This window comes from Abramis brama (assembly GCF_963993115.1).
Source record: "Abramis brama genome assembly, chromosome: 18".
Classification (NCBI taxonomy): Eukaryota; Metazoa; Chordata; class Actinopteri; order Cypriniformes; family Leuciscidae; genus Abramis; species Abramis brama.
The window spans coordinates 5392324-5417712 of NC_139980.1; the positions used below are offsets into that span (position 1 = coordinate 5392324).

General features: G+C 38.8%; 2 protein-coding genes across 9 annotated transcripts in view; both read left to right on the forward strand.

Annotated features, from left to right (window-relative positions):
- Positions 1-25389, forward strand: part of sash1a (SAM and SH3 domain containing 1a) — a 232718-nt gene that overhangs the window by 199201 nt on the left and 8128 nt on the right. For 4 of the 8 annotated variants that reach the window (XM_084090762.1, XM_084090763.1, XM_084090768.1 and 1 more), the window contains 15 exons: positions 3622-3672; positions 3895-3944; positions 9046-9083; positions 10280-10366; positions 10759-10871; positions 12229-12330; positions 17422-17551; positions 18112-18509; positions 20222-20293; positions 20439-20576; positions 21177-21309; positions 21682-21851; positions 22196-22402; positions 22970-23120; positions 25257-25385. In XM_084090762.1, the coding sequence (XP_083946888.1) occupies positions 3622-3672; positions 3895-3944; positions 9046-9083; positions 10280-10366; positions 10759-10871; positions 12229-12330; positions 17422-17551; positions 18112-18509; positions 20222-20293; positions 20439-20576; positions 21177-21309; positions 21682-21851; positions 22196-22402; positions 22970-23120; positions 25257-25385 (1969 nt within the window). The remainder of the gene's footprint in view (positions 1-3621; positions 3673-3894; positions 3945-9045; positions 9084-10279; positions 10367-10758; positions 10872-12228; positions 12331-17421; positions 17552-18111; positions 18510-20221; positions 20294-20438; positions 20577-21176; positions 21310-21681; positions 21852-22195; positions 22403-22969; positions 23121-25256; positions 25386-25389) is intronic. The other 4 variants (XM_084090769.1, XM_084090765.1, XM_084090766.1 and 1 more) reach the window with 3 other exon arrangements.
- On the forward strand, positions 18523-19497 carry LOC311068373 (uncharacterized protein). The gene has a single exon (XM_084090770.1). It carries the CDS (start codon positions 18624-18626, stop codon positions 19158-19160), a length of 537 nt encoding a protein of 178 aa, XP_083946896.1. The 5' UTR covers positions 18523-18623; the 3' UTR covers positions 19161-19497.

Genomic DNA, 25389 nt, shown 5'->3' on the forward strand with positions numbered 1-25389 from the left:
GGAATAAATAACATTTTAAAATATATTAAAATGGAAAACAGTTATTTTAAATAATATTTCAAAATATTGCATTTAAACAATCTCATCGATCAAAACACAAACAGCTGAGCGGCTGTCATGCTACTAAAAACTTGTTAACTTAGAAGCGTTGCTACTGCACAACACTTCACACGCAATTAGCTTGAGCTTGATAAGGTTTGGGGGAGTTCTACTTCAACAAGCTAATTTCGTACTTGCTCTTATGACTCATTTCAATCAAGACTCTGACACACACCCTTTGTTTTAATGATTTTTAGCTCTTCTGTCCCCCTCTCTTTCTCAGGTTCAGACTTGCTGTGGCTTACTCAAAAGCATGTTGTGGCAATTTGATTTAATTCCTGTTGGTCTGAAAGTAGGTCATGTTATGGAAGTGAACCTTTGTTTAAGGGGGAACCCACATACACGCACACCGAACGCCAGGTGATGTGCAAAGACATGGAGCTCTCTGTTGCCCAATTCTTTCTTGACATAGACTACACTAACCTGTTTTAAAAGAGTCTTTTTCCCTCCCCCTGGCTGGTATTTCCAGGTAGAAACCACGTAGCTGGAATGATGGAATATTGTCCCCACAAAGCTTCACTCACTGCGAGTTATGTGTGTGTGTTTTGTTTGTTTTACAGCAGTAGGAATGGTTGGTCTGGTTCTGCAAGGAAACTTTCTCTACCTGCTGCTCAACCTGATTGGGCAATAAGAGCCAAGGCTTTCCCCATGAGCTGACCACACACAGGCCTTTTCGCTGCCAGCCTGACTGTGTGTGTCCTGCCCTGCACACAGAGACACTGTATGAATGTGTGTAAGACACCTCATTAGCCTCCTTTGGTTTGTTTATATCCCCCAATGCTTCTGTGCCAGCCAGCCTGCCACATCTCTGTCTGTCTATATCTCGTTCTCTGACAAATATCTGTTCCAAAACCTAGTGATCGACCTGCCTGCATACATAGGCAACTACCTCATTAATCTACCTTATTGCGATTTTTAAATTACAAAGGCTGAGGTTAAATTTTTTTTAAAGTGCTGCATGTTTTAGAATGAAGCATGATATTATTATTATTTTATTTTTTTTGGTACTCTTGAGCAGTTCATTATCTGGTATTTTCAGTGTCTCTGATCAGACTGCAGCAAATGCTGTTCCATGCTCAATAGTTATAATTCTTTCCTATTGTTTTTCTTAAATACTATATATTTTTTTTTCTTCAGTGGAATCTTCATTATTATGCTTCAGCATCTCATAACTACATGTGTTTGTGTGAGCGTGCACTCTGTTAATCTGTATATGGGTGTGAGTGTATACAGTAGTGACAGTGTGCTGCCTATTAAATCAAATTCATCTTCAGTGTGCACAAGGTCAAATCCAGTCATGCCTAGACAATCACAGACACACACAGTCACTTATCAACCACCAGCTGCTGTGCCTCACAACATACTTTATATAGCCAGTCGTTAAGTGATTGTCTTTTAGCTCTACACTTAGACGTATACCATATATAGTGGTATAAACATTGACACACATTGAACTAAACTATGTCAAGAGGTACAGTGTCTGTCTAGTGTAGAACTGTGCTATTATGCGTGCTGTTGTGAAGGCTGTGTTTTAGTACTGTGTCAGTGAGTGCACACAGACACAGAGCATCTCTTTGTGTGTCGTGTTGTGTGGATATGTGTTTTGGATGACACGGGCAGCAGCAGTGTGTACACACGATTCAGTGTGTGCCAATGTAAGCATGTGCCCAGTGGGTATGGGGCAGTTGGTGATGCCATGCTGCTGATGATACAGAACACAGACGTGTGTGTGTGTGTGTGTGTGTGTGTGTGTGTGTGTGTGTGTGTTTATATAGGAATAACTTCAACTTGACCACTGTGTGTTTGAGTGAGTGAATTCTTCTTTTTTTCTGGATGTCCACTTTTACAGCACAAAGTCTGATTTACTACTTAAGAAACTTCCGGACTTTACCAACACACCACTGAGCGCTAAAGCAGACGGATGGAGTGGCATAGAGACAAAACACACACAAACAGCCTTCCTGGCCTAAAACAGTGCTTCTCTCTGAAGAAAGTGCTTCACTTGCAGGAAAAGAGGCTTGAAGATTACTACTGTGATAACTGAGAGTCTGGACACAAATTTTCCAAAGTGCTGTCCACCATCCACAAACACAGACAGTAAGCCTTAGGCCATTTGTGATCAGATCCAGGTGGTTGTGTTAGAGGGCCTCTTCCATCCAAACTGCCATAATGCTATCCAAACTATATTCAGCAACCTTTTCTGATTCTCCCATGCTAATTTGTATTTTATGCTATGATCCTGATATACTATAAGTCAAGTTTATTATTGACTAAACGAGGAATCTCCAAACTGAGCACAACACAGTTCATTTTACAGAAACCCTAAAGCTGTTAGGATTTTTTTTTTTTTTTTTTTTTTTTTTAAACTGCTGATGCACACACTTTCACAGGTCAGGGCATGAGCAGAAGTCTTGGATTTGAGAAGTGAGCATTGTGAATGAGTAAACAGTGATAGAGTATATACTGGAAACACAATAGATTTTCCCTTAGTTCACATCAGCCTGCGCTGATAGTTATAGTGTGGCTTATAAGCTATACAATAATTCAGGGTTGTTAAAAAAAAAGAAAAAAAAGACGAGCTTAACCTCTGCCCGATTATGCCATTGTGCCAGGGCACTTACCAGGCCTGAGCTTCAAAGACTGTGGCCAGTAAAAAAGCAAGCAAACATCCTGGGGTGGCAAGATTCCTACACAATGAGGTTGCATGTGAAGTGCACGTTTTTCTTGATTTACAGGCTTGTCACCCCTCTAAAAATATTTATTTGAACTTAACACAGTTGACGGCATACTTTTTTATCCAAGATCCTGTGTATTTATCTAATTACATAATTTGACAACTGTTAAAATTATTATTATTATTTTTTTATAAAAGAGAAATAGCTTAATATCAGACCTGGTTTAGGGAACATAAGTGGTCAAAAAATATCTCAACCAAAATTTTCTAATTATATATCACATTAAAGTCAGTGTTAAAAATATCAGTGACTGAGTTATTTATGTTTATTAATTTGTTATCCTAGGTTAAATGTATTTATCTATAGTAATTACACATCTTTCACAACAATGTAAAATTTTGAACAAGAATGTATGTATTTATTTTGGCGTGTATGAAGTGGAAAAAACACTTAAACCTAGATCAAATGTAGAGAACAAATGTGACCAAAAGAGATCTTAATGAAAAGATAAGATGCATTTAAGTGCTTTGCAGTCCTCTGATTATTTTTGTATAATGGTGAGGTGATGACTGAGGCTTGTTGGTTTGTAACAGGGTTCATTGAATGCTGTATTTCCAGTAGGTTTGGCTCAGTCCACATGTTGATTTGTGCAGCTGGACAGGACTGGTGGGTTCGGTGCACCTCAGGTGATGTGTGTGTGTGTGTGCGTGTGTGTGTGCAGGAGGCAGAGAGGGTGTGTCTTTCTTTATGACAAGCAAGCTCCTGGCATATGGCCGTGTGGCCCTTTATTATTGGCAGTTTGTGTTCCTTGTTCCTAACCCCCCTCCTTTTTTGGTGTGTTTTCCAGGAAAAAGCAGACACCAGCATCAACTCTTCAGAGCTTAGTTCAGACATCCAGGTCAGTCGACCCACAATGCGGTGCATATCTGCTTTCAGACCTTCGCACACCTGCAGCCATCACTATAACTCACTGTTACAACACAACACACTTTCATTCACGACCCCTCAGTGATAAATCAGCTGACTGCATGCTCAAATTACACTGATTTTTTTTATCATCAGTGATTAAAGTATGTGTGTGTGTGTCAGTAATTAACCGCAGTGTTGTCTTTATCCACAGGAGTCGTTTGGCTTCAGCAGTGAGGTGTCTACTCCGGAGGCTGAGAGAAAGTAAGAAAATTTCAACTAGCTGCAACTCGGTGCGCTCAGTTATGTTTAGTTGCTGGTTGTAGAATCTTTATTTTATTTTATTTTTTTACAAATGTGAACGAAACTAATGAATCAGGCCCATGGTAGTTTTTAATATCTAAACCGTATATGACTGCTGACCTCTTGGATATATGATCACACACACGTCAGGTCTGCTCTCCACCCCCATTTACCCCTGAGTGTAAGTGTGTGTGTTTGAATGGGTGTGAATTCCTCCGTTTTACTTCTTCACATCTTGGTGCTTCCAGGCTTCCTTCCTTCCGTCTATTGTTCTTAGATGTTTAAGATGAAACTCGCTGATTATAGAGAGAGGAAGACAGACAGAAATTCAGACTTATAAGTGAGACTCTGTGATTTTAGTCATATAACAACTCTCGGAATATTTAAAGTGCTAGTGTTTTTGTGGAAATGAATTGATTTTAAATGAATGATGTCAGTGCACAAACAGGGTTGTGTCTCCATGAATCTTTCCTGTTGATGGTCTGTTTCTTTGGGGATGAGCAGTCCACGTGCCATGGGAAAGATTTAATTCTACCTCCGTCATCCACACTCTCTGGAGTGTAGTAGTATGCTTAGATGAATGTAAACCATATGGAGCTGACACATCTTTCATCAATTATACGTCTCTGTGGTCCTACACACATGTTGCTTGGTTTGACTGGTACTCTGCTTTGTGATGTTGTGACACTAACTTTGATTGACAAAAGCAACTTTTTTTTCAACTTGTTCACTTTTATAGTTGCATAATATGACTTAACTCTGTGCAAAAATAATTAACATTTTGACCTGTTTGAATGGTCTGAACTTGGATCAACCAAAAATTTAAATTGTCATAATTTTCTCACTCACATGTCGTTTCTTATGTGGAACACAAAATATATTTTGAAGTACATTGGGAACCAAACAACACTGGAGCCCATTGACTTATTGTATGAAAAAAACAAAAAAAAAACACTTGATACGTCTTTCAAAACAACTTTTTTTTGTTCCACGGAAGAAAGAAAGTCATAGTTTTTGAATGGCATGTTAAAGAACTATCCGTTTAAAGGCATGAAATTAATATTCATCCTACCTATTTTCTAAATGCATATTAGAGATCTTATTGTGAACAATTCATCCATGCAAAAATATCATTTGAAATGAAAGAAAATATTTTTCAGAAGAAAAGATCCTCCATTTCCGTTTATAGCGGTATATAGTATTCTGTGAGAGCTTTTATGCCTATTTATTCTTTCAGTCTTTGTGTCTAAGCAGAAGTAACATGTTAGATGTTTGTCATGTCGCAGTTCAAATCATTATCATAATATTTGTCATAATAATCTCAGTATGATTTTCAGTCTGTGATATTATCAGCGCAATGCCATTCCCAACAAAAGAGTCGTTGCCAGATTACCCAGATTTCCTGTCTGTATGATTAGAAGGAAGAAGCCTTGGCCTCCAGAAAGAGCCTGATGACAGTGAGAGATGTGTATGTGTTAGTTTAGTCTTCCTCCTAATACACACTACCGTTCAAAAGTTCAGTAAGACTTTTTTTTAAAGAAATTACTACTTTTATTCAGCAAGGATTGCATTAAGTTTATGAACAGTGACAGTAATGCCATTTGTAACGTTCAAAAGATTTCTGTTTAAAATAAATGCTGTTCTTTTGAACCGTCTATTCTTCAGAGTCCTGAAAAAAGTATCACCATTACTACGAAATTATTAGGCAGCACAACTTCTGTTAAGCACAGATCTATTCAAAATAGATAATAAATGTTTCTTGAGCACCAAATCAGCATATTAAAATGATTTCTGAAGGATCATGTGACACAAAACTGAAGTAGAAAATTCAGCTTCGCCATCACTTGAATAAATTATAATTTAAAATATATTTAAATCATTTCGTGATATTACTGTTTTTACTGTATTTTTTAATCAAATAATGCAGCCTTGGTGAGCCGAAGTGTTGCCAACCCTAAACATTTCAACATTAGTGTACATCTGTTTGAATTAAGTATTCGTAATAGCTGTAAGTAGATTTTAATTTCTTTTTACTGAATTATTTCTCCACATAATTAGGTGATAGAAACATAACAGAATAGTGTGTGTGTGTGTGTGTGTGTGGCTTTAAGGAAATCCCTCAAGCCCCATTTACCATGACCTCTAGTGAAGGTCATTTCCTGGATATTTCCTTTGCGATCTTTGTATGCGTTTTTGAGCTTGATCGTGTATGTGAACTCCAACGCCAGGTGTAAGGAAGCAAACCAACCAATCGCAGGACACCAGGTGCACCCTGGGATAGAAGTGTTCCTTCTTCATCAGCAGTTTAACGAGAGGAAAAAGGAAGTTAGCCCACTCCTAGCTTTGAAAGAGCAGTGAACATGCATCACTGTAGTGATACATTACTGATGAGAGCAACATGATGTTCCTCTTAATTTAATAGTGATGACATGTTGGCACAGTAATATGACTGATCTCACACTCTGGAAGGCCATTTTCTGATCATTTCCGATCATGCAAACACTTGAAAAAAGATGGCCACATTCATACCAGCAGAATACAATCCTCAGACGTAGTTATTGACTTTGGTTAACTTTTCATACAGACGTTATTCAGTCCAAACCTGTTAATTTGAGTCAATGCTGGTAGTAAATATGGTTGTCAATCCCAGACATGCCGCATATTAAAATTGAGAGAGTAGAGTGCAAATATTTCCTTGTGAAATGTTCTTTCATCACATTCTCTGAATAACAATCTCAGCAAGCCAGGGATTACTCTGTTTCAGAGTTAGTGAACATGACAGTTACTCGCAGTGAAGGAATGCAGCTCGGAGGGCTTATATTCTGCTAGACACACACTAGTAAAGACACAAGGCACTCTGTGAAAAGAAAGAACCTAACTGGCAGACTGTAACACGCTTTTATTGTATTCTGGTCACACAGTACTAGCACACAACTGTCAATAGCAGAAATCCTGAATGGAGCCTAATTTACTGAGCTGCTCTTCAATAGGGCCTTTTAGCATGGGATGCAGTTAGCATATAAGCAGGAGACTCCCTTTGGATTCCGTGCGGGGTGAATGAGAGGTTAAACGGGGAAAGTTTGTGCTTCCATGGCAGCATAATGATATGATAATTCAGGGAGGCCTCCATCATGCCCTATGTCACTTGGGTAAAAGATCACTGCTGACGTATTCATTTGGTCAGAGTGCAATGGACGTCCTGAAATATGCAGAAATCTTTCACAGGATTTTCACAGCCTTTGTAATAACATGTATTGTCTGACTCTCTTGAGTGTGTGTAGATACTGATAGCTTTAGCAGTGAGGATGTTATTGATGTATTTGGGACACATGGAGAACAGATGAAACGCAGACACGCGTGCACCCGTGATGATTTAAGCACAAGTGACTGGCAAAAACACTGTCTTCCTGTGGAGAAAACCAGACTGGAGCGCAGAGGTGCACATGCTTATATGACTTTCACTGTTTACTTTAGTGCACACTAGGTTGAGATTGTTTTCTTAACCCAAGGATGAGCAAGAATCCACTCGGATGAGAAAACCACAACACTTGCATACTTGCGTTCATGTTCTCGTCTGCAGAACAAACACTTTTGAGATTTTTTTTCTTCTGCCTCTGTGTTTCGGGTTCTGTTGACAGTCTGTCACATGGCTAATGGGAATGTAAACACTGGATATTTTCCAAAATCAGGATGGTATGTCTAGTTGTTCTATATGAAAATAATAATCATTTTGTTAGGCTATAATTTTCCTACTTTTTTTCTACAAACATGCTTAGAAAAAAAATATATATATAAAAAAAAAAAATTGATTTTATATATATATATATATATATATATATATATATATATATATATATATATATATATATATATATATATATATATATATCAATAAAAAGTTTTTTATATATATATATATATATATATATATATATATATTTATACATTTATGAAAAAGTACTTTTATTCAGCAAGGACACAAAATGTATCAAAAGTTTTATTTCTTCAGCAAAACTGATAAAAAGGTACAGTAAAGATATATTGCCATCACATGAAGTAATCGAACTACAGTTACTTTTTTATTTATTACATGATTACTTTTTCATGATTACTAATTTTCACAAAATGGCATAATTCAGTGATTCTCCCTAATTCTCCTAATTTTGTCTTTAAAAATGTCCTTTCTAAAAAAGTAATCTACCCAGCACTGTCTCTAATATTCAAACCTATAACATTTTACATAGATAACATTTAAACACATAGTATTTTTATCTCACAATTCTGTCTTTTTCCCGCAATCGTGAGCTTAGATCACAATTCTGAGGGAAAGAAGTCAGAATTGCTGGATATAAACTCGCAATTCTGAGGAAGAAAGACAGAATAACGAGTTTATATCTCGCAATTCTGATTTCTTTTTTCATAATTGTCAGATATAAAGTCACAATTGTAGATTGTGATATAAACTCAAAATTACCTTTTTCATTTTTTTATTCTGTTGCTTTCATTTAATGCAATGGCAGAACTGTTATTTTCTGCCACCAGGAAGGCTCCGCGAACAAAAAACACTATCACTGTGTGCAAATTCCCAAAATGGTCTAAATAGACCCAATATGTTCTGTCATTATCAATATGATATCTGTGGAATCTTAGTGCTGTACGTTTATCCATTGACTCCATAAAGGAGTGCTGGTCTGTTTGTGTTAGATTTATGTTATTTGGTTATTTTCCAAGGGCACCGTGCCCCAGAGGAGCGAAGTGGAAATATAAACAGGCAGTGTCTGTCCCGTAGTGGCTCTCGTTCCCTTTTTCTCCCTCTCACTTTCTGTCTTCCTCGTCTCGTTTGGCTGCATCTGAGGAGCGTCTCATCATCTGTGCCCTGTGAGCCTCAGGAGCCTGACGTGTGCTCTGTGAACAGCTCCACACTGCCCTCTTCTGGCTCTAATCACTCTACAAATCCAGTAGAGAAGGGCATATCTGATACAAGTAATGTTTAGTAATGAGATGTTGAAGTGTTTTATTAAACATGTCTTAATTCTTGTATGTATTATGTATTTTTCATCAGAATTCCTCTGCACAAATCCAGCTCTGAGGATGGATCAGGTTTGTTTTTCATTATGAAAACTATTCAACTGTTATTATGATGAACCTTTGGTGGTTTTGGGGAAATTCAATTGGAATTAATTTTGGATTATTCCAAACTGGAATGTTCTGGTGACAGGGGTTACATAGGTTACGCTAAAAGACATTCTGGGCCCTATCTTGCACCCAGCGCAATTGACTTTGTACACCGACGCATGTATCATTCCTATTTTGCACCCGCGCACAGCGGACTTTTCCCTTCTACAGACGCACGTCGGTAAATTAGGGAATGAACTTGCGCTCCCGGGGGCGGTTCAGCGAAAAGAGGAGGCGTGTTCCGGCGCAAACGTTCCCTGGTGCTATTCTGCAGGTTTAGAAAACAATTCTGCCACTGACCAGGAAAAACCTAGTCTAAAGTCAGTGGCGCGTTGCGCATGTTATTCATATGCTATTTTAAGGGCGCATGCTTGGCCATAATGTAGCGTGTGCACAACGCGCATACACTTTGATTCTCTCATCTACACAGAAGCAGCAGTTCTCATTTTTGCAAATCATACATTATTACAAGGAAAAATATTAACACACGAGGGAAATCATTGTTGTGTCCATGAAGATGTGAAAAATAGGCATAAATCTAGCTTACACATTTACCCAAATTATTATACGCCTGTTTAACCGAAGCTAATTTGGGTGTGTTTCTCCATCTCCATACAATGTCACTTCTCTGTGTTTTACGGCCCTGACGAGAACGTTGGTCTCCTCGGCTGTGAACCGCTCCTGGGGTGCGCCTGGCAAATCCGCTGTTATAATAGCAATCCGCCATGGAACAAGCGCGCCTGCTCTTAAAGGGAATGTGAGATGACACTCTGATTGGTTTATTTCACGTTACGCCCAAACCACACCTATGAATAATGAAGCTACTTCAGACCAACCCATTTTAGATTTGCATCGGGCGCAAGAGTCATTTATACTGCCGGTATAATAGCAACAGCGCCCAAGACCCACACACAAAGTTACTTGCGTTTTGCGCTTGATACTTGCGTTTCAGATCGTTAAAATAGGGCCCTCAGTCTTGTAGATGGGCAGACACATAGATGCTAGATAAAAGATGTGGAGTAAATGTATTTTTGTAAAGCATTATATTTAGGTATTTCAGAGTTGTACAAATAGTCATGAGTTTGATGGTCCTGATGGCTTTCTCCTATTTTCTCATACAGGAAAATGGGACAACAAGAAGAAAAACAAATCCTTCTGGCAGAACTTCCGAAAGTCGCAGAAAGGGGTCACAAGGCAAACGGCAAAAGGTAATAAAAACAAACTCACTCTATTTTCTCATATTCCCTTCCTTCATAACTATTTTACTCACTTGTTTTTTATTGTTCAGAGGCACTGTAAAGGAGAGGAGACAGCCCACTCAGAAATATAAATGGAAGAAGAAATAACGCTAAATATGGCAGCTTTAGTTCCCTCTATCACTTAAAAAGTCTGTTTGGTTTTTGTCAGTATTTGTTTACTCTAGAATGAGAACTAGAATTTGCCTATGAAAAATTAACTTATGAATTTATGGTGGCACGGTTATCTGATATTATTGCTGATTTGAAATGTTATTGAAACTTGATCTTGACAAACAGATGATCAGACTTGCCCTGGAGGGACTGTCCCTTGTTCTTTTTACTCACCTTTGACCTCCCTGCAGGTGAGGACATTGGCTATGTGGCCAGTGAGATCACTATGAGCGATGAGGAACGGATCCAGCTGATGATGATGGTGAAAGAGAAGATGATCACAGTGGAGGAGGCGCTGGCACGGGTAAAGCCCCATTAACCCCCAACAATAATGCAAATGAGCTTCCCTTGCTTACATTCATGTGTACTAACTTTACTTACCCGGACTGAGTCCGCCCTGCTCCTTCCTTCCTCTAAAACACATACTCTTACACACACTCACATGCATTTAAACACATGCGCACTGACACTGGAATTTATGGCTTCAGTAGATTCCTTAGTGCAACTCATGTTGAGATGAAGGAGGGTCTTTGGTGTCTAATTCCTGAAGTTGGTTTAGCTGGGGTTGGTTGGATAGATCTCATTTGTTCTTTCTCATTTGTTCAGATGTGTTTGGTTGATTGTAGGTCTCTTTTTCTTTCTGTTATTGTGTTTTGAGAACATGATAATGATTAATTATTATCTGATAATGAACCTAATAGATTATTGTAGAATCTGGCTTTCTTCTCTCCACAAGGCTGACATTGATTCCTTTAACCAACTGTGTTTTCTATAATCTTTAAATTCTCTTCTGCTTCACATTTTCTTCCTTTGGGCTGGTAGTTGATTTATCTCTGTTATGAGCAGTCTTGAATGATTGGATCTAAAGTCTGAATCAATGCTGAGCCTTTGTGGATAGTTGACATCATACATGCTGGAAGCATGCTGGAATATGTGTCTGTCCTTTGTGTGTGTTTGTTTGAATGCAAATTTGTCTTTTTATTTTATTATTATATATTTTTTATTAATGTTGCTTTACTTGTTCTGTGTTCTGTCTTTCTATAGTTTATTTCTGTGTGTCCTTGGGCATCATGCACCTATTTATTTTTTAATGAGTTTAAGATAGGAAAGTCTAGTGGTGCAGTGTTTGTGTAGCATGAAAATGGACCTGGGATCAGCCAATGATCATAATGCATTTTCGTTGTATGAAAAATAGAAGCTTTGACATTGTTACAGTGGGAAAAAAATTAAATTGGGGTGACTTAAGGGTGGGATTTAATCATGCTTGTTTTAACCGAAAGAATTAATTTTAATTATATATATATTATATATATAACATTTTTTAATGCATTTTATTGTATTTATGTACGTATGCCTATAAATACACAGCCTTTCAAAAGTTAGGGGTCGTACGAAATTATACATTTCTTCTAAAAAAATAAAAAATAAATCTCACTGACCCCAAACTTTTGATTTGTTTAAATAAATACTAATGATTAATACATTAAAAAAAAAAAAAAACTGCTTCAATGGACATGACGCCTTCATATGTGCCTGTGTTTTGTGTGTGTGTGTGTATACATGCTTGTGTGGGGTATTCTCAGACTGTGTTTCTGTAACAGATAGGGTGTGTGAGTTTGAGGGCGAGGGGGCGGCTCTCTTTGACCTCTTGTTCTCCATAGTTAAAGGAATATGAAAGGAACAGACAGTTGAGCAGCAGTACAGACACAGCAGAGTGGACTGATGGATCCAGTCCCACTGTTAACCTCTCCTCCGCCTGCAATGTAAGTACTATACCCAACCACCCAGACTGTAGACCTGAGTGGGTGTGTTTATAACATAACCTCATTCAGTCACATCAAAGTTTATTTTCCCCCATCAGTAAGTGTTAGTAATGTCTCTCACTGTACTGACTATATATTGGTGTGTGTGGAGTTAAATCTCTTCAGACTAGTGACATTGTGGTTTATAAACTCATGCAGTGGCAGTCCGTACGTCAACTTGTTCATCCCCATTTCTGCTATAACCACACTGAACACACACTTTCATTTGTTGGAAACATTAGGATGTACAAAGCTTAGGATGCTTTGTAGTCATCATACATTAAAGGTGCACTCAGAATGTATACTGATCTGATCAGGCAAATATGGTAGTCTTTATGAATTTATATCCATACTTGGGGATGTGAATGTTGTATCACACAAAAAAGTTTTTGGTTTGTGATTTTACTGTCAAAATGTTTTACCTGCAGTCAGCCATGAGTATTATTAGGCTGGTCATGTGATCCTAACTAGAGCTTAAATCGGGCCCAAAAAATCAAGCCCGACCCAACCCGAGCCCGAGCACGTTGTGTCCGAGCCCGGCCCGACCCGACACGTTCACTGTAATTATGAGCCCGAGCCTGATTTAAACCCGACCATTTTTAATATGTGGGCCGTTATAACCAGGGGCGGCGCCAGAATTTTTTTAAGCAGGTGCTGCTGTGCTAGATTATTAAGGCTACAGTGGGGAGCTGCGCAGCTATATAGGCTATATTATATACATACTATTAATAAATGAGCAAAAATTGGCCACTCAATATTCAATTATTTTAATTATCACAATTAAAGTTTTAATTTTATCAAATTAAACAAGCACAACATTCAGCATTCAATCAAATATTCTTAAAGATTAATTATTATTAATAATGTTACTTCAACATATTGTTATTTAAACGTGTGTGAGCAACAAGCAAGATGTGCATTTGTAAATTCGGTGACAGCGTGTGTTACGAGTTTCAAATGGTATAAGTGACCGCGGCGCGCCGGCGACTTCATGTCATGATTATAATGTCTGCTATATTGCTTTTTATGTATTAAATCCAGGCAATTGGTTGATGAAAAATGTATTAAAATTAAGATACAATTTATACTAAACGAAATTCACTTTAAAGAAAAGCTTTCTTCAAAACAAAACTTAAACTTGAAACTATGTGCTTATTTAATGGCTAAAACACGTAGGCTACTACAGACTCTTTTTGTACAAATTGCAGCACATTCATTTAATTCTGAATTTTGCACATGTAAGTTGAAAGGCATTTGTTTGTGCAAAACATATCTGTAACATTTATCAAGTTCATAATTGTGCGTGCATTCATTAATTATTATCTTAATGAATAGACCTAATGCGACAAGGAAGAAGCATGCAAACTGCGTTGTTTGTTTATTCAGAAATGGATCGGAAAAGTAACAAAAGCGGATATTGAGCTGACTACTATAATAATTTCTGTCATGGCAAGACTGCTTGTCTGTTCATCGTCGAAGTCCCCGTTTTTTTGCTGTCATAGGCGAGCAGCGTGCGCATTTAATGCACGAGACAAAGCCAACACATTATGTTGTCACCCCCCACGACTAGTTTAAAATGTGTCCATACCTCCGATTTTCCTCCAAACTTGCTCAAAGTTAATTCTCCTGTTTTAATTTTTTTCTTTGCTTCTTCGAGATCCATGTCGCACTTAGAATAGCAACAGAATAGCCTACAGCACGCACAGCAGGTGTGATGCGTCACGCGTGCGAGACTGCGAGTGCGAGACGCTGCGCATGACACGTGACGTGCTTTATCAAGGGCCCGACCCGACCCGGCCCGAGGACAGTGGCGGGAAATATCGGCCGGGCCGGGTCGGGTCGAGTCCGGGCTCGGGCAGAGAATTAAAGCTCTAATCCTAACATGGTGACCAACTCTTAAGTAAAATAAAACTTAAAAAATTTAAAAAAGCTGATATGACTAGAGTTCTCATATAGTCTCATGTACATCATTTTAACCACATTTTTACAATACTGTTAATTTCTGTAGAGGTAACGTTTTTTTAATGTAGGAAATTTACTGAGTGCATCTTTAATCAGAAATGATAAACCATTGAATCAACTAAAGAATTATCTGAAAAGCTGATATGTCATGTGTGTTCATGAGGAGCCGCTGATGTTGTAATGGCTCAGTTGTAATGAGCATCTGGCACTGGCGGCTTACTGTAAGTCCCCTAGTAATGATGTCATTTCTACTTGGCATGGGGAGCTGGCACACTAAACATCCCTTATTCAAACAGGTCATAATGTGCGTCTTAACTGAAGGGTAATATGTTTTTTTTGTGGGGTTTTTTTTTGTTTTGTTTTTTGCCTCCTGGCTTTTTCTTCTGCTTTGAAACCAACAAACCACTGCAATCAGTTTGATATGTCACACTATTTTGGTTCCAGTTACTGCTTTGTATATGGTGTATGTGCGTGCCTGCGCACAGGGCCGTCCCAAGCTCTGCATGAATGTGTTCTTGGTTAAAACCTTGAAAGGTTTGGTGGATTTAGTTTCCCCTTTTCGAGAAATAAGCTTCCAGTACACTAATACACACATAGTTATCATGGAAACTTTGAGCAGCTTCCAGCCTCTGCAAGTAAACATATACCTCCTGTTCTAATGGTCAACAGCTAAGCTGTTTTTGCAATGCTTCTTGATGTTAACAAACCACAGCACTGCTTCGCTCAGCGCTTACAGCTGCAGAATGACTCACTCGCCCAGCAAATCCTTGTCCGCTCAGAGAAGTCACTGCCCGTCCCTGCTGCCGCGCTTTCTGTGCATCTGTGTGTCAAGAAATGTCCAGGATATATTTAACGCCAAAATCAATAAACACCAAAACAATACTTTGATTTTTTTTGTTTTGACAGTATTTTAATGCACGTTAAACTTTCAAATTATCGATAAAATCTTTGTATGTCTGTCTGTGTAGTATATATCCCCACAAACATACACACATAATAGTATAATATCTTACACTATATATATATATATATATATATATGTATATATGTATATATGTATGTATATATATATGTATATATATGTATATATATATATATATATATATATATATATATATATATATATATGTATATGTATATGTATATATATATATATATATATATATATATATATATATATATATATATATATATATATATATACACATATATACATTAAAGTATAATATTAAATATGCAAAAGTAATTTATTATTATTTTATTGGGGTGAAATATGATGACATTTATTCTTGAGATTCTCCCATTGTACCGTTTTACTCGTGATTGCAAAAGGAAAGGAAATGAGGTAAGAAAGTCTTATTCATAAAAAGCCCCTGTATCTCTGAACCCCCAAGGCTGTTTCTGAAACGCGCGCACACACACATTTCCTCCTGTCTGTCATTGGCACACATAAGCATGTGCAAATTGAATCTCAGCGTCTGAATGGGAAAGTGGATCTCTGTAGGAATCTTGGCCTCTGGGTGGATGATCTCCTATTTATAAATGGAAATAGGTCAGCGCTAGTCTGCTAACGGTTAAACCGATGGGCACAACTCTGATCTGAGCTCAGTTTAACACTAATCAGAACACCCAGAGCTCACTGTGTGTCTGCAGGGTTCCCCTGTCATGAGATCAGTGTCAACTGCACTCAATATAGTGACCCATCACAGCTCCGCCAGAGTAAGCTGATGTGGGATCAGTGCCAGCATCCACTATCACAGAGGATGTACTGTATCTCTATATGAATGGACTGCAACCAGGCCAGCCTTTCTTCTCTCTGGCCCACATTCCTTCTCTCCTCTGAAGACCATTAAGGATGTTCAGGGGTCATTGTGGAGACCTCGCTGTGTTTCCGGACGCCCAAGCTCACGCCTTTTGCCCCTGCCTCCAGATATTGCAGAGTTTTCTTCAAAAAAACTGTTTACAGTTCGTATTCATCTTGCTGTGAGATGGTGTTGCTAACATCTGTCCTAGAGGAAACTACTGCTGGTAGGAACATTGGACACATTTCTTTCTCATTTCTTTTGTCCTTTGCTCTTGTTTGAAATATGGTTTAGTAAACTTGCTGGTGACTGGATTTGAGCAGCAGACATTGTAGTTTTGCATCACGGAATACACTTTGAGCTCTTTGATTCGTGCTGTCGTTTGTCCAAATCCTCTATTTCGTGTCCATCACGATCGACGACTCTTCCTTTTGGCTGGTGGCCATTGTGGCCTTGAATAATTAGGAAAGATTATTCAGTGCCAATGGTAAACCAGTGAGATTTTGTGTTTATGTGGGTGAGCTTTAGGTTTCCAGTAAAAGATCCCTTTCAACCTCAACATCTCAGTTGAGCACTTAAGTGTGTGGATTGTTAGGATGACCAGATATATTTGCCTATCATTAATTTTGGTCAAAACAGCTCAATCTCTCCTGGTTATTTAAAAACACTCTGTGGTTATCACCGATTATATCCTGTTAGTCAAAATAATACCATGTCATCCCATAATGTGGTGTACTTTTGCAGAGAACAAAATGTATTTTGAGTTTGCAATTTGCTAGTCTGGAACTTGGATAAAAAGGATTAAAGAGGTTTTGTCTTTGTGGATGAGAGGTTTCAGTATCATAAAGTATGCCCCTACTGTGTTAACTGTCAGATGTTTTATTTATTTTATGTTATTTTTCTTGTTATTTTTTTATATATATATATATATTTAGGCTGGGGGAGGGAGTCATAAATCATCTCAACAGTTTAGTCCCTTTCTGAAATATTCATTTCAGATCAAATTTATGTATTCCACCACAAATGCTCTCTCATTCTCATCTGTTATGTCCAAAAACAGGACTTGTGTGTGTTTCTTGGACTCACAACTTCTTAACACGTAACTCCATACTGCATTGTTTTCATAAGTCCTTAATAGCAAGAGCCCATCCTAAACTTGTCATAATCTGTTCATACCAATTGAAACCATCATTTTCTTTTTGTGTGTATGTCTATATTGAAGAGATGTTGTGTGTATGCATTTTTCTAGGGGGTGATTTAATATTGAAGCTGACTTTTCCCTTTCTAGTCTGTGGAGCAGTCAGATGATGAGCAGGAAGACTCTAAGTTCAAGAGGCTTCACAAGCTGGTCAACTCGACTCGACGTGTTCGTAAGAAACTCATCAAAGTGGATGACAGCAAAAGACAGGGCTCACAAGGTAGCTGGAAGAGAATATTGTTTATCTGGCATTGACTGATGTTTATTATGAGAATATTCTTAAAACTGAAATGTTTTAATTTAATGATACTGTTCAATGTCATTTTTAGCAAGTCTCAATGTATATCCGTTTTTCAGGGTGTACATTACACTGTTGTGACGCCTAAAATTCAGTGGTAGCGTTTAAAACATTTGATGTTAGCTTTTAGTTATTTATATTTAATTTACACTAACATTTTAAGAAATTTATATTTTTATTCTGGTAGGATACATTAAATTGATCGAAAAAGGAGAGTAAAGACATTTAATGTTATAAAATATGTTTTATTTGCTGTTCATTTGAAATTTCTATTCATCAAAATCCTGAAAGAAACATGTAAATGAAAGACTTTCAAAAACATTTCAAAAATATTACCGACCTCAAACTTTTAGCTTGAACTCAAATGGTATTTAGACAAAATAGTATAGAATTTTAATATCTGGTGTAGGATAGAGATCATTCAGTGTTTTCAAAGTCATTATATTTCAGTTTATAGACGTTTTATCTTCCTTTTCTTGCAGATTCGCTCAGTCTAGATGCAGCTCCTTTATGTGATGACATAAACGCACTGTATGCAGAAATCCACAAGAAGCCGGCCCAGTGCACAGACTCCTCTTTGTCCTCTCTTGCCCAAGAGCAGCTCTCTCTGGATGAGGACACAGATAGCCTAAACACTTCACCCTCCACCAGCAGCCTTGATGCCTGGAAACCTGCACACAAGTTAGTGAAGACCCCCGGCGCGCATCCTCATGGCCTGATCCGCCCTCCACGGAAGAGTAGCGCCGGATCCGGACTGGGTGTTGTGGGGGGTAGTGGCTCCTCTTTCTCTGAATTGGAGGGTTTGGGAGACGACAATGCTAAAGTCTCCCGCTCGGCTACAGACGGAGAGATGCGGAAGGCCTTATCTCTATCTCACGGGGTAAGTACTGACAGCGTCTACGCTTTTTACGGCCTCACTAGGCCCCGCCCAAAGCCACACCCCCTTTTGGTGTCTTTAGATGACATTAACAGCACCAAGCGGCCGCCCGTCTCCATGTGGCAACGCAATAAGCCAGACCCAAATTATGCGTATTCCACCAAGCACCTGCTCTACCAACGTTCCTGCAACGCTCAGAAAACCATCGCACCGTCCTCCACCTTGCCTGCCTCCCCTCCCACTCGTGAGCTTCCGTTGGCCAGGGAGAAGGGGAAGAGCTGTGGGAGCGGAGTAGTGGGCAGCTGGCTGTTTCCACCAAGGCGTCTGAAGGGAAGGACTGCAGTTAGCGAGCTCAACATCACGTACGTGGTGGAACGCAGCCTGTATGGCCACTTGAACTGGACCGGGCTGGTTAGGCCCGTCACGCTGAGTAAAGCAGATAGGCGTTGGCTCCTGGAGGACGAAAGAGACGCAAACAGGAAGTGGGCGTCCAGCATGGATCGTTGCACCAAGCGTGTACTCTTACGCATTCAGCAGAAGTCTGTGAGTGTGCCAGAAGAGCAGATCTACAGTGCCCCCTGCTGCACTGGAGGAACAGGCTTCTACAAAGCTGCTAAAGAGAATTTCTGTAGGGCACAATTTAGACGAACTTGATCTATATTTCAAGTCTGATACTGAAATACAGACTGTGATGTCATAAAATGAAAATAATAATAATAATTTATTCACCCATGTCTGTGTCGATTATTAGTTAGAAGTTAGAGATCCCTAGACTGTCAGTAAGACGTCAGCTCTTTTCATTACCGTAGACTCAGATTACTGTAGTATTGAGTCAAAACTTCATAATCTGAGAAATGTATAGAAGAGAAACAGTATGTGATAATACTGAAAGTTTTATCATCCTGAGCTTCTCTCCTTTCATTTCTCTTGTAGTCAGTCATGTGTATCAGATCATAATTGAAACTCGCAGTCCTTGTGAGATAGTGGAGAGTGCTAGAAAAAGAAGAAAAATAAATTATATAGAATTCCTTCTGCAGCTTTGTAGAGTCTGCCATCTGTGGATCCTCGCCGTCATTCATAGTGAATGTGAACATGACCGTGATCTTCATCAGTGAACTTTTTCATCCATTTTGGGTTGGAAATGCCTCTCTCAGCCTGGGCATGAATGCTAAATTTTATGGATTTTTTTTATTTTTTATGTGCTATTCTTTTTTTAAAGTGCATGATGATATTCCATGGAACATGAAACAGCTTCTCATACTATACCTTTTGATCTTTATCTCTTCATTTTGAACAGGATATTTCTGATCTCTGCTGCTTTTGTAGAACATTTCAACAAAATGTAATGAAATTAAAAAAGCCAGTTCATTTAAATGTAATGCACCGCTTGAGTTTAAGCAGTGTAAGATGTTGCTGTAAATTCAATTGACATTTGTGCTTTATTTCTCATTATTTTATCAGTATAAATTTTCAGTTCATTCAAGGTTTTACAAGAAAGCACCGGTTTATTTACATAATGTTAAACAACTGCGGAAAGATTTTATTCAGAGTTAAATAGGAAATCAGGTCATACCATGAATTATTTCTTTCTGCAGTTCGTCATTTGAATATTTGTGGTTTCCATTGTAAAGAGTAGCATGAATCATTGAGACTTTGTGAATCGTTTAAAATGACTCTCTCTAAATATATTCATTTGATGTTTTATTTTTCTGCAGAGAACGTGTAGCTTTGGAGGATTTGACCTGTCTAATCGTTCTCTCCATGTGGTCAACACGACCGAGCCCAGCGTGAGTACACATGCTCTCTCTCTTTCGCTTCTTCATGGTCTCAGCTCTCATATGCAGCTGCGTTGTTTGTGATTCAGTTGTGTTGTTCAGCTGGCTTTCAGTGTGCTTAATCGCTCTCTTTCTGTCTCTCTCTCTCTGGCATAAGGAGCAGGAGGCTTTATACAGGGATGCTGTGAAATCTCCCACCACATCCCGCATCTCCCTAGGGAAGAAAGTCAAGTCTGTCAAAGAGACTATGAGGAAACGCATGTCCAAGAAATACACCGGGTCTCTCTCTGAACAGGTACACACACAGATGCTCGTGCGCTCGCTTTGACCGTGCTGAGTTATGTGCTATAGAGCAGGCTTGTTCAGAGGTGAGACCCTGTCTTTACTCCAGGGGAAAGTAGCACATGTGTGCCCCACTTTCTGTTTCAAACTAGGGTCAAACATCACTTTATGTAGCCTGGAGCCTGATACAATTTAATACACCCTAACTCCCGGGCGGTGTTGAATACACACTCACTGCCTGTATTCACATGCACAAGCTCATTAGGTTTTAGTTACCATTAGGCAAAGCGTTCACATTTATATGACGCATCTCATCTCTTTTACCATGTTTAATGTAGATCTGTGTGTGTTAGTCATTGTTGAGCTCATTTCATGAGAGAACACAGCACATTTGTTCTTCATATTTTGCTCCCTCTAATCAAATGTTATGTTGTAGTCCCACCTAGTGGTGACGTAGAGGAATTACTGTCACACTAAAGAATGATCTTACAGCAGTGCAGCAAATGTCCATTTTGTGAGCTTTATATTATCTCCATCATCTGCTGTCTACCTTTCTTGATTTGCTTTATAAATAATGATACACTTTAATTTCTCTCGTTCTTTCTTTGTATAGTCCAGTACAGATGGGACACCCAGTTGTCCTCAGTCTCCTCAGCCAGACACAGACTCTCTAGAGAAGCCCAAACTCAAGGCAGGAGGGTCTGTAGAGAGTCTCCGCAGCTCCCTCAGTGGACAGAGCTCCATGAGTAAGTGTGTTTTTTGTTCTTTGCTAAGGCAAGCATCACTATTGCTCATTCTTTCTTTTACCCTAGTTTATAATTGTAATTTGGCGTCGTAATTTTTAATCAAAATGTCGTAACTCAATGTTCTGGTGACAACTATAGACTTCTCTCTAGTGACTCATGCTGGATTTCTCCCATCATTTAGTCCGCCAATCGACTGCAAGTTTGCATTCTGATCTGCCTCTGTCCAATTACTAAATTTTTCCTTTTTCGATAATCTGTCTACTATTTCATCGCAACTTTTAATATTTGTGCTACGGACATGAATGATGCCTCAAATCATGCAGATGTTTTTTCTGAGCGGTCTGACTGATGATTGCATTGGTCCTCTCACAGGTGGACAGACTGTGAGCACCACAGACTCATCAGCCAGCAACAGAGAGAGTGTGAGGAGTGAGGATGGGGATGATGAAGAGCCTCCGTACAGAGGCCCATTCTGCGGCAGAGCAAGAGTTCACACTGACTTCACACCGAGTCCATATGATACAGACTCACTCAAGCTGAAGGTACTGAACACACATCAGATTAATTTCAAATTTATTTGTGTTTAATACTCATTATTTTTAAATTAGACCTTTAGACCTTATTACATAGCTACTTAGTAAATAAATAAATATTGATATGAGTTTAAATCATTTTAATTATATGAGAAGGAAGATGCTTTAGGGTGATACGAGACATTAATACTATGGTTATTTTTATTTCATTTTGGAAATTTGTTTTTAGTTTCAGGCTTAATTATTTTAGTATTTATTTTTCTTTCAGTGTTTTTTTTTTTGTTTTTTTCATTTTATTGAATAAGAACTTTCATTTAATGGAACTCACTCAATTTCTGTGCTTTCCTGTTAAGAGAGGAGATGTGATAGATATCATCAGTAAGCCACCCATGGGCACCTGGATGGGTCTGCTCAATAACAAGGTGGGCACGTTTAAGTTCATCTATGTGGATGTGCTGGCTGAAGAAGTGGAGAAGCCCAAACGAGCGGTTCGGAGGAGGAAGGGCAGGCCGCCCAAACCCAGCTCTGTTGAGGAGCTACTGGAGAGAATCAACATGAAGGTGAGAAAAAGACCACACACAACCGTTTTTATTGAATTATGAATTATATACATGTTTAAATTTTGACTGGCATATCTATAATCATCTAACATAAATCTGAGTGTGCGGCACATCTTTAATCTTTACTGACAGAATGTAAGCGTGGGGTGGGGAGAGATGTGAAAATAAAAAAGTGGATGATGTTGGTGTGACTATGAGAATGTGGGATGAGGTCATTTCCCTATGCCATTTAAATTTTTTATTTAAACACAGAGACATACACACCCTTCAGACCTCCCACAAGCTCCTGGATTATTACATCTCTAAATAACATCACATTACAGACCTTACGGCTACACACAATAGACACCAGGACACATTTAAAGCCTTATTGTGTTGTTTCTTAGTGTGTTAATGGACTATAATGATAGTTGGCTGTCACAATAGAGTTTGAAGTCTGGAAACATTCTCACACATAAATAGTTGAACTAGGGTGGAGTGGGGTATTTTTAGCTGTAGGGGTCCTACATAGTGTCACTTCTCTACAGGGTGTTTAATCTGTGTGTTGTGTGTGTGTGTGTATTTTAGGAGCACATGCCAACGTTCCTATTTAATGGCTATGAAGACCTGGACACGTTTAAGTTACTGGAGGAAGAAGATCTAGATGAGCTCAACATCAAAGACCCCCAACATCGCGCCGTACTGATGACTGCTGTAGAGCTACTGCAGGATTATGACAGTGAGTACAAACACACATATACATCACACACATATACAGTATCTCACGAAAGTGAGTACACCCCTCACATTTTAGCAAACATTTTAGTATGTCTTTTCAAGGGACAATACTATAGAAATGAAGCTTGGATATATTTTAGAGTAGTCAATGTGCTGCTTTAATAGCAGTATATATTTACTGTCCTCTGAAAATAACTCAACATACAGCCATTATTGTCAAAATAGCTGACAACAAAAGTGAGTACACCCTAAGTGGTAATAGCTGTACGTCATTTAACCATGCAAAGCCACACGTCCTATTCATCATTTTCATGTTTTTGTCTGCTTGACAGGACCATACAAATTTGTGTATCTTGTATTAGAGCAGTTAAAATTTGTGCTTTGAGTACAATTCTCTCATACTGACCGCTGGGTGTTCAACATGGCACCTCATGGCAAAGAACTCTAAGGATTTGAGAATTAGAATTGTTGCTCTCCACAAAGTTGAGCTAGGCTATAAGAAGATTGGTAACACCCTGAAACTGAGTTACAGTACAGGCCAGGGTCATACAGAGGTTTTCCAAGACAGGTTCCACTTGGAGCAGGCCGTGCGAGGGTCAATCAAAGAAGCTGAATCCTCGTGATGTGCGTCAGGTGCAGAAGCTGGCTTCAACTGACAGACGCATGAGTGCTGTCAGCATTGCTTAGAGGTTGCAGAAGGTCAGCTTGTCAGTGCTCAGACCATACACCACACACTCTTCTGAGCCTGGCTCACAAGAAAACACCACGCAAACAGTTTGCTGAAAGCAACCTGTCCAAGAGCATGAATTACTGGAACCGTGGCCTGATGAGACTAAGATGAACTTGTTTGGCTCAGATGGTGTCCAGCATGTGTGGTGACGCCCTGGTAAGGAGTACCAAGAAAACTGTGTCTTGCCTACAGTCGAGCATGGTGGTGAGAGCATCATGGTCTGGGGCTGCATGAGTGCTGCTGGTACTGGGGAGCTGAGCTTCATTGAGGAAAACATGGATTCCAACATGTACTGCGACATTCTCAAGCAGAACATGATGCCCTCGCTTCAGAAACTGCCTTGCTGAGGAAGCTGAAGGTGAAGGTGATGGAGTGGCCAAGTATGTCTCCAGACCTGAATCCCTACTGAGCACCTGTGGGGCGTCCTCAAGCGGAAGGTGGAGAGGCGCCATCCAGCAGCTCCATTATGTCATTATGGAGGAGTGGAAGAGGATCCCAGCAACAACCTGTGCAGCTCTGGTGAACTCCATGCCTAGGAGGATTAAGGCAGTGCTAGATAACAATGGTGCTCACACAAAATATTGACACTTTGGACAGTGTTCACTTAGGGTGTACTCACTTTTGTTGAGAAGATATACTAAAATGTTTGCTGAAATGTGAGGGGTGTACTCACTTTTGTGAGATACTGTACATCACACCACTGTTCAAAGGTTTAGGGTCTGTTGGGCTCATTAGGCTGCAGATCAAAAATACTGTAAAAACAGTAATATTGTGAAACATTATTACAATTTAAAATAACCGTTCACTGTTTTTAATGTGCTTTAAAATGTAATTTATTCCTGTAATGGTAAAGGTGAATTTTCAGAAATCATTCTAATATGCCAATTTGCTGCTCAAGAAACATTTATTTTCCATGTTAAAAACAGTTGTGCTGCTTAATATTTTTGAGTACACTGTACTTTTTTTTTTTTCAAGATTAAGTATTCATTTCTTTTTAAAAAAATTCTTAATGACCCCTAGTTTTTGAAAAGTAGTGGACACATGGATTTACTAAATGCACTCTGAGGATATTTTTGGGGATATTTAATTTAATTTTATCAATCAATAAATTCCACTAGAAACAAACCTTGTTGTATTATTTTAATTTAATACTGTGAAGCTGCTTTGATACAATCTGTATTGTGAAAAGCACTATACAAATATACTTGACTTGACTTGACTTGACTCTATATTAAATGTTTATCCAAACAACAAATGTCTATAATTCATGATCATAGCCATATGTTAGCATTAGCATCCATTAGCTATGACAGTTAATCAGATGACAGGACCATCCACTTTTTCACTTGTTTATTAAAAAAATGTTTAAGTGTATGTATTTCCTAACTTTGAGTGTCTGTGTTCTAGGTAGCAGTGATCCGGAGCGCAGCGCCCTCTCTGGCTCTCAGGAGAAACTCCTCTGTGAGGGGCGTGGCCTCATGGCTGACTCCCCACGGGACTCTGGCTGCTACGAAAGCAACGAAAACCTAGAGAATGGTAA